At 39.0% G+C, this 12,904-nt stretch overlaps 1 protein-coding gene across 2 annotated transcripts in view; it reads right to left on the bottom strand.

The window, feature by feature from the left end:
• The window catches only part of rabgap1l (RAB GTPase activating protein 1-like), a 172,556-nt gene extending 159,863 nt beyond the window's left edge, over positions 1-12,693 (bottom strand). The window contains exons 1-5 of one of the 2 annotated variants that reach the window (XM_041792372.1): positions 12,574-12,635; positions 8,212-8,270; positions 2,692-2,916; positions 2,271-2,421; positions 306-510 (exon numbers count right to left, since the gene is read on the bottom strand). In XM_041792372.1, the coding sequence (XP_041648306.1) occupies positions 306-510; positions 2,271-2,421; positions 2,692-2,829 (494 nt within the window). In that variant the 5' untranslated portion in view covers positions 2,830-2,916; positions 8,212-8,270; positions 12,574-12,635. Of the gene's footprint in view, positions 1-305; positions 511-2,270; positions 2,422-2,691; positions 2,917-8,211; positions 8,271-12,573 lie in introns of both variants that reach the window. The other variant, XM_041792373.1, reaches the window with a different exon arrangement.
• Between the last annotated feature and the right edge of the window lie 211 nt (positions 12,694-12,904).

Raw genomic sequence — 12,904 nt, 5'->3', positions numbered from 1 at the left:
CTATCAACCATGAAAGGTGATGGTGTGAAATTATATTCAAATTTCTAAGATGATTATCCTTATTTTGGAGAAACTTTTGTTATCCAAGAGCCAAAACTCAAATAAAAAGAGTGTTTAAAAACCAAATTTCTAACATGTTTTTTTTTTTCATTTTTGGTAAATATGTAGTATAAATATGCTACAATATATCACCAAAAACTAATTTATCTTCCCTTGAGGCTTGTTTTTTTACTTTTAGTTCACCTTATCTCATCTAAATGAGCAAAGTTCTCCACAAACAGCCCATATTCACTTGTGTATCTGACCTGACAGAGCCGTCTGGTCCACAGGGGACATGCAGTGTGATGGGGATAGGGATGGCACTTTCGGCTCTCAGCGTGGCCATGGCCCTCTGTGCCTCGGCCTCGTTGCGAGGGGCTTTGACCCAGGTGCAGCCAAGGTAGGACAGTTTGTTGAACTGGACACTGTCCTCCTCTGGAGCAGTGGGGCTGGAGGGTGTGGGACATACTTCTGTGGACAGACAGGAAGGATGTTATATGGGATGTTTACTGGAATGACTCTTTTCTTTCATTGCAACAACTTTACAGGGTATTTCTTATAAAACTTATCTGTTTTTATTATACTAAAATAAATAATGCTAAAATCTGTAACATCATGGGCATGGCTGAACTGACTGGCAGGTGCTCCCAGGAGGTTTAATGCCTGCATCAGCTCCACCTCAGCCTGCTGTTAGACCACGTCAATGCTTAAATCAACTGATTAAAACAGATTTTCTAGTAGCTTTAAACAGCAAACCCTGTGAGTCTGGGATGACGTCAAAGTAGGCCTGAATGATGCAGGTGCATCTCAAAAAATCTGAATATCATGCAAAGGTTCATACATTAAAGTTTTTGACTTGCTTCAAAAAGTTAAACTTTTACCAATTCTAGATTAATCTACTACAAAGTGAAAAATTTCAATACTTTTTTCATTTAATATTGATTATTACAGCTTACAGCTCACAAAAATCTAAAATCCACTATCTCAAAATATTAGAATGATGTGGAAAAGTCCGGTCTGCAAAGGTTAACATTTTGGTATTACAAATGCTTTTTATGTTATGTGATATTCTATTATTTTTAGTGGATTTTTTATTTTTGTGAGATGTAAGCTGTAATCATCAACATTAAAACAAACACAAAGTACAAAGAATTGCTGAATAAAGTCACAGGAAAAACTTTTTTATCTTTTTTTAGGTGCACCAGTAGAAGTTGATTTAAACTTCATAAATGTATATAAATGCACTACATTTTCTGTTTTAATTCCCTTTCATAACATTTAAAAATCACAATCACAAAGAAACACCTTTAAAAACATCATTCAGCCTTACTTTGAAGCATCACGAAAATATTATTTTTCACATTAACAGTGTCTTATCCTGCAGTCTGTCAGATATGCAACACAGCCTTGCATTTAATAGGAGACAATATAAGAAAGCAAAAACACAAAAGAGAATATATAAAGATATGCAGAGGTGTGAGAGGAAGTTGGGGGGGCTCTCTAAAATGACCCTAGACCTTGTACTTTCACACTTTGCAAACAGGAAGCAGAACAATGAGAGCAACAGTTGGACTTCCACTGCTGACTGAGTTTTACACTGCAGTGTACTAACCGTTTCCTCTCAGTTAACTCAGCAGAAATGCTAAAAAAAACATCACAGGCATAACTGAGGGTGTAAGATATTTAGAAAAAAGTGTGAAAATTCAGTCACAGACAACTGCTGACTGGCAGGTTTTAACTTCTTTCTTGTCAGATTAACAAAATGTATTAGACTTTTTGATGCCATGTGTTGTAATGTTACAATCTGTTTTTATAATAACTGACTGACTGAAATACACATAATCAGTTATAATTCATTAGCCTCACAGCATAATTGCCCAAGTCATTTTTTGGCCAAGTTGTGAAATCTGCCTGATCTTCTCTCCTAAGACTGCTGATTCATCGTGGCTTATTTTTCTGAAAACCTTAAAATATGACTTAGGCAATTATGCTATGAGGCTAACAATATATTTAGCATTGTAAGTGGATTTAAAATTCACTGGTTAGTAAATACTGATGTTTCTGTAGTCCTTTAGGGATTTCATTAAGACTCAAGGATCAATTATGTCTCTTATAAAGCTTGCCTACATTTTCTTTTTTTCAGTTTAAGCTTAGTCTGGTATCATGAAAACCCTTTGGTTAGTAAAACCATATTTCCTATTAATGGAGCTTAGATGTCCATGCATGTATACCAGCGGGTCGGGGCTCCAGAACTTGGCTCTCTGGGTCCCTGTGCTTCTCCATCTTTTCAACGTTGCTCTTCTCCACCTTCACCTCATCCTCATCATCATCCAACAGCTCCTCCATGGCTTTCTCCAGCTGCTCACTACCGTTCCAAGACATCTGAGTGAGAGGAAAAGAGAAAAAAGATAGAAAGAGCCAAAGATATGTCATCAACCTTGTTTCCATTAGGTCTTTTTTATTTATACCACATTAAAAAAAACATAAGAGCAAGGTTTTAAGATTAGGGTGATGAGAAAAATGTTGTTTTAGTTGCTATGTTAGACCTTGCAGCTACAAATCCAACTAACAGCCTTGAATTCTCTAAGAATAAACATTACAAATCCCATTATAACAGTCATGTTTAAAAGTGTACCCATGTGTGTTTCTGACCTTCAGTCTTGGTTTTCCTCCCGAGCCCTGAGGTGACCCAGCAGCACTGGACTGGACCAGAACAAACTCCTCGCTGGTAACTGTGGCCACGGACTCTGTGGAGCTGCTGACTTTTCCGAGTGAGGAGCTGTCATCCATGGCTGGCTGCTTCACTCAGAGTCAGCTGGGGAGACTGGGGTTAAAGTTCTCCCCCTTCCTGTCCGTCCAGCTCTGTAGTAAGGCAGCCTGCATGCAAACAAACTGGACTGTAATACAGAAGCTTTACTGGTGTATCAGCAAACATTTCAGACACAAAACTTAGAAAACGTGTACAGTACTAGGCCAGAAGGATTAGAACAAAAACCTGACCAGGCCAACACATGCCTCGAACAAACTGTCAAAACATGATGCAGCAATAATCTCCAATATGCATTCAAAAGCAAAAACCTATGAGAAGGGAATGTCAGTATTCATTCTCATCTAAAATGTGCTTCATTAAATGGTTCATTTAAGCTTAATATCAAAGTTATATGAAAGCCAGCAAGATGGGCTGGTGATGTGGGCAGGGTAGAGAGAGTGAAAACCAAGCCTGAGGGGATGACACACATTGCAGTGGGTAGCACACCTTTAAATGAATGAATCTGATCAATTAACGTTAAAACAAAATGCCAAAACTGATAATTGAGAAAATACATATCGGCATAAATAATTGTCCAGGCTGATATCTGTCTATCCCTTGCTCTTATTATAGCTTTAAAATTCAGACTTTTGCAATGTGTTTGTTGCAGTTGTTCATATCAAGGTAATTAATTCTAGGGATGGGAATCACTAGTGGCCCCATGATACGATATTATCACGATACTTGGGTCACAATTTGATACTACTGCGATTTTAAACATTTTGTGATAGAGTGAGTATTGCGATACCTTCTATGCGATCTATACAATTTTTTAGCTGATTTAGCATTAGTCTTGCCTTCATTTTTGTCGTATTTCCGCAGTATTTTATTTTCATGTAGCAGCTCTTGCAAACCTCATGTGTCATGTCCATCTCATTCATGCCCTGCTTGCATTCCTGTCCTTCCCCTGATGCTGCCATGTTTGTTATACCAACTCTCTCCTGCTCTATGACAGTCACCTCCGCCAACCTCACTGGAGAAACATTTTTCGAAACAATTGACTTTATTTTCCATTACCATAGACATCAGTTCACATGAGCAATTCATTTGAAAAAAATCGATAATTGGTGGATGAGATGATACAATATATTGCCAGACAAAATATCATGATACTATGCTGAATCGATTTTTTTCTCCCACCCCTAATTAATATATTACAATTGATTGTACAGCCCTAATAAATATTTAGAGTCTGGTTATACTATCAGTAAACTCAGTTAGTTATAGGGCAACATGGTTATCTAAGTTATGGAGTTTCACAAACAAGGATAAATCATAAGGTAACAGTTAAGTATCTAGTGCAGTGTTGTCTTTATAAATATCTTTATCAAGTCACTCTGCAGACTTTCAGCTGTGGTCTGAAAGCAAAGAAATCCACCACTGAAATTTCTAAAGGCTGAAATATGATCTGATCATGATTGTGAAAGCTTAAATCCTTCTGACTCCATTTGCAGATCGTGATAATTGTTCACTGAGTAATCTTGAAGTTAATCTGTGCAAGGTTATGTCCATTATCTCTTTATACAAATTATTTTTGAAACCATGGTTACACAATGGACATCAGCATGTTTATTTTACTAATTATTAAGTTAAACCTTAAAAGCACTCTGCACACTTGCAGTTCTCTATAAAATAGGGAGTGACAGAAAAACTGGCTGTCATCTTGGAGAGAATGACACCTAACAAGAATAAAGGACAATTTGTAAACCCATTATTGTAACAGTTTAGTACACTGTCATCTAAGAAAGCAATTACATAATCCATGTGATGTTTATGTTGTCTTATGTAATCTTATGCTTAGTTGATCTTCTCTCACCTTTACTTTTGAGGGTCTACAATGCCATACCTTATCTTAACAAATACAAAAGAAGCAAACAAGCACTGACAGATTCTGCTGCACATCTGACTCAGGCTCTCATCTCTACATGTTTCATCCTGCAGGCTCAATCATTTTGCCATGAGCAAGATTACACCACAAACAAACAAGGCTTCAGGCAAAGCTAGTAATAACCTGACTATGATGACGTGAGTAGCCATGGATAAATGAAACATACTTATAATTATGGGATATGTTTGCAACATTTCTTAATTGCTGTTTAATTAAAGACATAAAGTGCTTTACAAGCGAGTGATGTGCAGAAATAAAGTAAGGCCTGGCTGGAAGACATTTTTATAGAACCGAGCAGCGACCACACAGCTTTGGTTTGCAGTGTTCAGGAGGATGCTGTAAAGGAACAAGCACACATTCTTACTCTCAAATACACACACAAAGTAGAGAAGTAATGCATGAAGGGGGCATTCATCCACTCACAGTGACATGATTACACACACACAAAAGGCATTCATACACACTTAACCCTGGCAAATTATATTCACACACGCATTTTCACATGCACACACACACACAGACATGCACAGGGTCATGTGATTCTATCACACTTACTGAATTACACACAGAGCAGCATGAAACAAAACGCAAACTATCCCACTGATTCACTTACGGAAGAAGATGCACCGAGAAGAAGGCTAGATAAGTGATGCAGTTAGCTACAGTGCATGCTGGGAAATTATGTCATTTAGAGGAAAAGTTTCATGTACTCTGTTGGACCTCAGGTCTCCTCCTCTGGGGTCTGATGTGGTTGAGAAAATCCAGTAATACGGAACTGGTGATTAATTATAATTACTTAATGTTTACTCTTCAAGCACAGAACATCCCATGATCTCCCTCCCACATACACAAACACACCAGTTACGAAAGAAAACATGTAACACTGCATCATCCTTCTTTGACAACATTCACACAGTAAGCCTTCATGCATATTTTGGATTTATTGCTCAGATCTGTTTGGCTGTTCACATTCATTTCAAATGTAGCTTGTATCAATCTAACCTTGCAAAGTTGATGGACTGGCCTGATTACATGTCTAACATCAGGCAGACTCATCGTGCAAAGCTCCAGTCTAAAACAATTGTGCCCAGTCTGAGAATGACCCCACCAATCAGCGATTGGAGGAGAAAGGTGGCGGAGTTTAGTTGTACTGCAAGCCTGTAAACAATGGCAAGTGGTGTTGTGGTTAACTCAAATGAAGCTGTCACAGCTAAGGATGCTCCTAGGCATTTATTTCACTATTTGGCTAAACATGTAATTAAATTGCTTCTACCCCTTGAGCCCTATTATTTACCGTTTTGTCTCGCCTGGACTTACTGATCTTAAAATCTTGTAAAACATCAACCCTGTGGTGCACAGTCAAGCTCTTAACATCCTTCTTTCCAGGAGAACACAGGCTTTAAGAATATGTTTTCTGCAGTATTGTCACTTGAATTAAAAAAACCTGATGGGACTATAAAGACAAAAAAAAAAAACACTAACAGAAATTTAACTTTTTTATGTGTGGCACACACTAAACAATAGAGATTTTGGTGGGGTTTTTTGGACAAACTTGTTCTCCCATCTCTTTGGGACCAAAAAGCAAAAAATAATCATTCTGTGACCAAAAAGATCTTCAAAACATTCACATATGAACAAAAAAGGTTCTTGCCCGCCACTGTTCAAAGCATTTTCTGTCTGCAGCGACACAGAGGGCCACATCACAGGCTCTCCGTCTCCTTTTCTCTCCACTAGGAGCTATTCAGGCCTTCTCCTCTATCGTCAGTGCATAGACATGTGCTGTTTGGCGAAGCAAAACATAATGACGAAACAGTCTGCCATTGGTTGTCACGGCCAAAAACAATATGGTGGGCAGCATTGTCTGCTGGGGACAGAAAAGATTGAGGTTTTAAAAATGGATAAAAAAGATTATGAGTATCTTTTTTTAATCAGAATTAGACCAGATTTATTTGCTACAAAAGAGTTTAAAGATGCATTGAAAGCCGTTTTGTTTTATTTGTGCTTTGCTCTTCTCCCAACCTGCATCGGGTTGAGTTTGCTGTAGTCACAGGTGGGGTTTATTTTTACTGCAAGCCAGTATACAGTGGCTGTCTGTAGAGCAGTTAGCTTGTATGTAGCTACTGCAGCAGTTTTATCAAAACTGGAAAACTTTTTTTTTCTAAAAGAACCAAAAGCTTTACCTTGGCAGAAAAAAAGGTTTCTGCTTTCCTCCAACCAGCCTCGGCACCTGTGCACCTGTTGCCTTAGCCCACAATAGTTCAGCTCAGTTAACTCAACATGCACCACACCATCTAAGCTACATTCAGGAAACATGATGTCAGGAAACACTTTGAGAAAAAGATGAAGACAATGTGGAGAGCTTGATGTGGTGTTCAACCTACACAAAAGAAATACTTGTTTAGCGCCTGACAACATGTGCTTAAAGTAAAAGGAGAAACCAGATAATATGCAGTCTTGCATCACATCATTTGCTAATCTTGTTAGCACGCACTTCAATGATACCAGAATGGAGAAGTCTTTGTACAAGAAAAATGATGACTGGGGGTTTGCTGCTAGTATGTTTTGTGGAAGGAAAGGGTTTCCACAGGATGCCATTTGTCGAGCTGAAGTAGAAAAGATGAATAAATTAAGTGCAGAATAACTGATCACTGATTTGCAATGTGTCAAATCAACACAGTGGATATAAGCACAGATTTGTGGACAGCAGCAAGTGTTTAGTAATTAGTCTAGAACCATTGCTTGCTTATAAGGTAATGAGAGAACTAGAATATTGAAATGACTTAAATGTCCAACTCTGGTTCAGTCGCATGTGCCGATGTGGAGTCAGAGTCAAGAGTGCTGGGGATGGGACGTTACTCACTACAGAAACAGAAATCTCTTCTATACTTCCAGGATGCAAAGAAATACCTTTGACAAAACAAGATTCTCAACACAAGTGACCAGTGCTGCTCAACACCGATGCCACAGCTGCAACAATCCTGCATGGCTGTTCAGGCTGAGGTACAACAAAAGATCTTAGGAGCAAAAACTCAGATCAGACAGTTTTAATGTTGTCTACAACTCTCATTGCAACTATAGACCCAGCAGAAAACTTGTCCAGAGTCATGACCAGCCTTGTCCTCGATTCAGTCCCAGTTGGCACCAAACTACTGCCTGTCTGGAAACTTTGAGTGGGCAGCATTGTGGACAACACCCACAGCTACTGAGCTTACTAGACACATTACATCCATGAGGGTGTGTGTTTCTGTGAATTCAAAATGCCATGCAGTTTTTTTAAGGATACAGCAGTGTCAACAGAGTTGGATGAAGACTGTAATCAATGTCATGGGAGTCAAAGCAGAAGATTAACAGGATGGTTTGAAAAAAATCTGACCTGGCTACAACTGACCCAAGTTTATAACCCCATTTAATCTCATTACATTTTATACATGATCCACTGAAAACATCTTCTGGTTAGAGAATTATGTCTACTCACTAATCTGCTGAGCTGTCCTTTCCCTCCATGCACTGAATGATCACACTTACTGAACAGACCTGTTGAATGAGTATAAAAGACAACAGCGATAATATCAGGGTTAGGCTGCGGCCAATCCTAGAAACAGAATCAGTGCTAAAATGAAAGCATCATCACACACATGAAAAATGATCTATGCAGCACCACAGAGATAAAGAGTTCAACTTCTTTTGCAACCAGAACTGAAAGCAGCTCTGATAATTTAAGGTTTCAGTTTTGGTGACACCGTGCACCTGTGACTGGATCACTTCCAGTTAGGCCTTGTGCTCAAACAAACTGTTTTCATAGTCAAATAGTCTCATAAGTTACGTCCCATGATGACCAACATGAATAAAGCACACTGTTTCAACCTGACACACTGTTTGATCAGTACAACACAGAAGTAGCACAATAACAACCCCACAAATATTCTACATATTTTAGTAAAACTAATAAAATAATGTGATTAATCCCCAACATACTGGTTATTGTTCAGGCTGGCTATGTAACACTCTCACTAAAGCAACTCCTTTATAACAAACAGCAAGAGCTGCAACAAAAAGCCACTTTAAATGTTCGGCCTACGTTAGAAAAGCACCTGTTGATTCATGCTTGGTTAAACGGCTACAATCCAGTGCCAGACTACATTTTACAAACATGCTAGTTGTCAATCATTACCTTTATTACTACAGAGTGATCAATGTGATGATCATTAATCCCAGTCTCTGTAAATCCTGTTCAATTATGATAAGTATTTCACAAAGAAGGAAAACATCCTCATATTTTTAGGATCTGAAAATTGCAGCATATTGGATTATGTAGTATGACAATAAAAACACTTTGATTTTTTTTACCAAATTATCAAAGCTGTTGCTAACTTTTCTGATGGGCTGATAATTCATCAATCCACTCATCAGTGAAGCTCTACATTAGCTACTTCACTCAAATTTATTAACTCCGTCCAGCATTTTCTCCAGCATTTTGAAATAGATGATTTTCTAAATGCTCCTGTGCCTTTTAGGAGTATGCCTTATAGGGTCAAATAAACTTAGAACTGACTTTTCTTTAGTTATTTTGGGTTTACAAACCCATTTTAACACTTCACCCATGAACACCTTATATTGTACTTTAACAATACACTGGAGAACCCATGGTGTTGCATTATCAAAACCAGATATCTTTGAATAGTTTTAGACTAGATCTTAAATTTGAGGGAAGTGCATGTTACAGTTAAAATTTCTCTTCCAGCTCAGAAAAGTTGGATGTAGGTTCTGTGTTGTGTGTTTGAATTCCAAAAGGACTATATGACAAAGTTACACAGACTTTTTCCAGATGCATCCCCACCATATAACAAATTTTACTGTGGAATGTCAGTTTTATTCACATTTATGTTACCGCCCCAATATACATCTATTTTGGATGGGCATGATCCAAATTATTTCAGAAATTATGCATTTAATACTAAAACCTACCCACTTCAGTTTTCCCAGGTTAAAAAAAACATCCACAACTGCTATCCTATGTTCTTACCACAGCAAAGAAAAATAATCTGTATTTCAGGATTATGGGAGAAGCAGCTAACCTGGCAGAGCATGGATTGGCCAGATTCCATGTCTGTTATCAAGTGGGTCTACACTATATTACCAAAAGTATTCGCTCAACTGCCTTGACTCGCTTATGAACTTAAGTGACATCCCATTCTTTATCCATAGGGTTTAATATGATGTTGGTCCACCCTTTACAACTATAACAGCTTCTTGGAAGGCTTTCCGCAATGTTTAGGAGTGTGTTTATGGGAATTTTTTACCATTCCTTCAGAAGCGCATTTGTGAGGTCACACACTGATGTTGGACGAGAAGCCTTGGCTCTCAGTCTCCGCTCTAATTCATCCCAAAGGTGTTCTATCAGGTTGAGGTCCCATGTCTTTATGGACCTTGCTCTGTGCGCTGGTGCACAGTCATGTTGGAACAGGTAGGGGCCATCCCCAAACTGTTCCCACAAAGTTGGGAACATAGAATTGTCCAAAATCTCTTGGTATACTGAAGCATTTAGAGTTTCTTTCACTGGAACTAAGGGACCAAGACCAGCTCCTGAAAAACAACCCCACACCATAATCCCCCCTCCACCAAACTTTCCACTTGGCACAATGCAGTCAGACAAGTACTGTTCTTGTGGCAACCGCCAAACCCAGACTCATCCATCAGATTGCCAGATGGAGAAGCGCAATTCGTCACTCCAGAGAACACGTCTCCACTGCTCTAGAGTTCAGTGGCAGCACACTTTACACCACTGCATCCAATGCTTTGCATTGCACTTGGTGATGTATGGCTTGGATGCAGCTGCTCGGCCATGGAAACCCTTTCCATGAAGCTCTCTACGCACTGTTCTTGAGCTAATCTGAAGGCCACGTGAAGTTTGGAGTTCAGTAGTGACTGACTGCAGAAAGATGGTGACCTCTGCACACTTTGCGCCTCAGCATCCGCTGACCCCGTGCCGTCATTTTACGTGGTTGAGTTGCTGTCGTTCCCAATCACTTCCACTTTGTTATAATACCACTGTCAGTTGACTGTGGAATATTTAGGAGTGAGGAAATTTCACGACTGGAATTGTTGCACAGGTGGCATCCTATCACAATACCATCCTATAATTCAGTGAGATCCTGAGAGTGACCCATTCTTTGACAAATGTTTGTAGAAACAGTCTGCATGCCTAGGTGCTTGATTTTATACACCTGTGGCCATGGAAGTGATTGGAACACCTGATTTCAATTATTTGGATGGGTGAGTGAATACTTTTGGCAATATAGTGTATCTTGCAAAGCTTCAACCTGAAATGTTTGTTTTCAGTCTGAGAATTTGATATGTCCTCATTTACAAAATAATTTTGGACAATAACCAACAACTTCAGCCCTTAAATAACACAATTAAAATTCTAAAAATAAACTATTTTTAGTGCTTAAAACACACTAATGCTGATGTGCTCTGCCTGATATGGAAACAGCATTAGTGTACTTATTACTGATGTAGGCAGATTTTTAAGGCAAAAAATATTGAGTGTACATATTTGTTTGTACAGATGGATGTGTAACACAACCCATGCCATGGAAATAGGAACCAGTCTATCTGGCCTTTCAGGACAAAAAGTAAAAGCATCACATTTTAAATTGTGGCTGATATTTAATTACTGCTTCCACAATAATACAGCTTGAACTATAAAAGCATCAAATAACCTCCAAATAGCCTCTGATTACCAATTTCAGGGTCAAAACCGCAGTATTCATTTTCATGACTATCTGCTTAAGTTATGTGAATATAAGGTCTCAAGTGTCTCTTTAGTTTTTACAGCATAGACACAGACAGTAGGGATGATGTCATGCAGACATTCATCTTGGAGGGGATCCAAACAGTGGGGAAAAATGCTGTGACACCGCTGCAGACACTGTGATGCAACTCAAGCATAAGTACATAAACCAAATACCCAGGAATAAGCCCTCTAGATACTGAAATGGGTTGTAAAACAAAAGCTCTGTGTGAACCATTTGATTCACACTTTTAAATGTCCTAATAACAGATAAGTGTCATCGTATAGCATCAGTAATTCCGATGTTGCAGCTCTGATTCATGTCTTAAATGACAGTTGTCAGTGTCACTTTTAATTAGTATGGTTAGTATTGTCATTAATTACTGCAGTGAGCTGTAATTGTTGCTTTTACTGGTGTCTGCAGGCCTGAGTGAAGCATCACAGTCTCCAACCATCAGCAAGTGACTAGCCTGTTAAAGACGCATATCTCTCTTAAAAACTGTTTCATTGAGGTGTGACAGGTTACAATTAATCATTAAGGTATTCTGTTTGAAAACACCAGTCTGAATGGGAGGAAAACATGCAAAAGCAGACATGCCTCTTTCATAACAGCTAGCTACTGCAAACAACACAGTAGAAGACAGACAAGGAAAAATGAGCTCGCGGGAAGACAACTTATCAGAACAGTTATCTCAGTCTTTTCGTCGCCGCGGTAATATAAACATGGTTCTGTCTCAAGCAGACCTGCACGTAAGGTGTAAGCAGTCAGCACAGGTGAATGCAGGGTGAACAGGAAGTACCTATGTGTGCCAGGCTAAACCAGCGAGCTAATGCTAATATTGGCTAACGCTAACCAGCTCGAAGTCCAAAACAGTTGGACCACTATGTGGAGGAGCGAGCTCTCTCAACACACCAACACCCCGCCCGGCTCCGTCCGGGGAAAAGAGACGGGAGCGAAGAAGGAAAACAGCGTTTCTCTTCTCACTGCATGGAAATGGGACACAAATATAAACAGAGGTGTCGATAAAAGAGCTGTCAACTTACTTGTTTTAAGCGTTGTAGAGTTCCCTGCTAGCTAGCTAGCTGTCAGAAGAGTTGCAGCGAAGATCGTATATGTTTGATAAGATGAATCACTCGGGAGTTTGGAGACACGCCTTCCGGTTTGGAATGTTGGGGTTTCTTGACGCATGCGCTGTACTTGAGTTTGCCTGACAATTCTGGCATTTCAGTTTTGTCTTAAATGATACCGAAGTAGTCCAACTTTGTCTTTATTTTTGTAGGACGTGAAGTGAATAGTATAACGTTTTTTTTTTCTCTCATAATGTAAATACTTGCTGGGTAGTCATGATTGGTAAATATGGAAAAAAAATCTGCA

The sequence above is a fragment of the Cheilinus undulatus genome, linkage group 7 (genome assembly GCF_018320785.1).
Source record: "Cheilinus undulatus linkage group 7, ASM1832078v1, whole genome shotgun sequence".
NCBI classification, from domain to species: Eukaryota; Metazoa; Chordata; class Actinopteri; order Labriformes; family Labridae; genus Cheilinus; species Cheilinus undulatus.
This window is presented reverse-complemented; position numbering and strand designations above follow the sequence as displayed.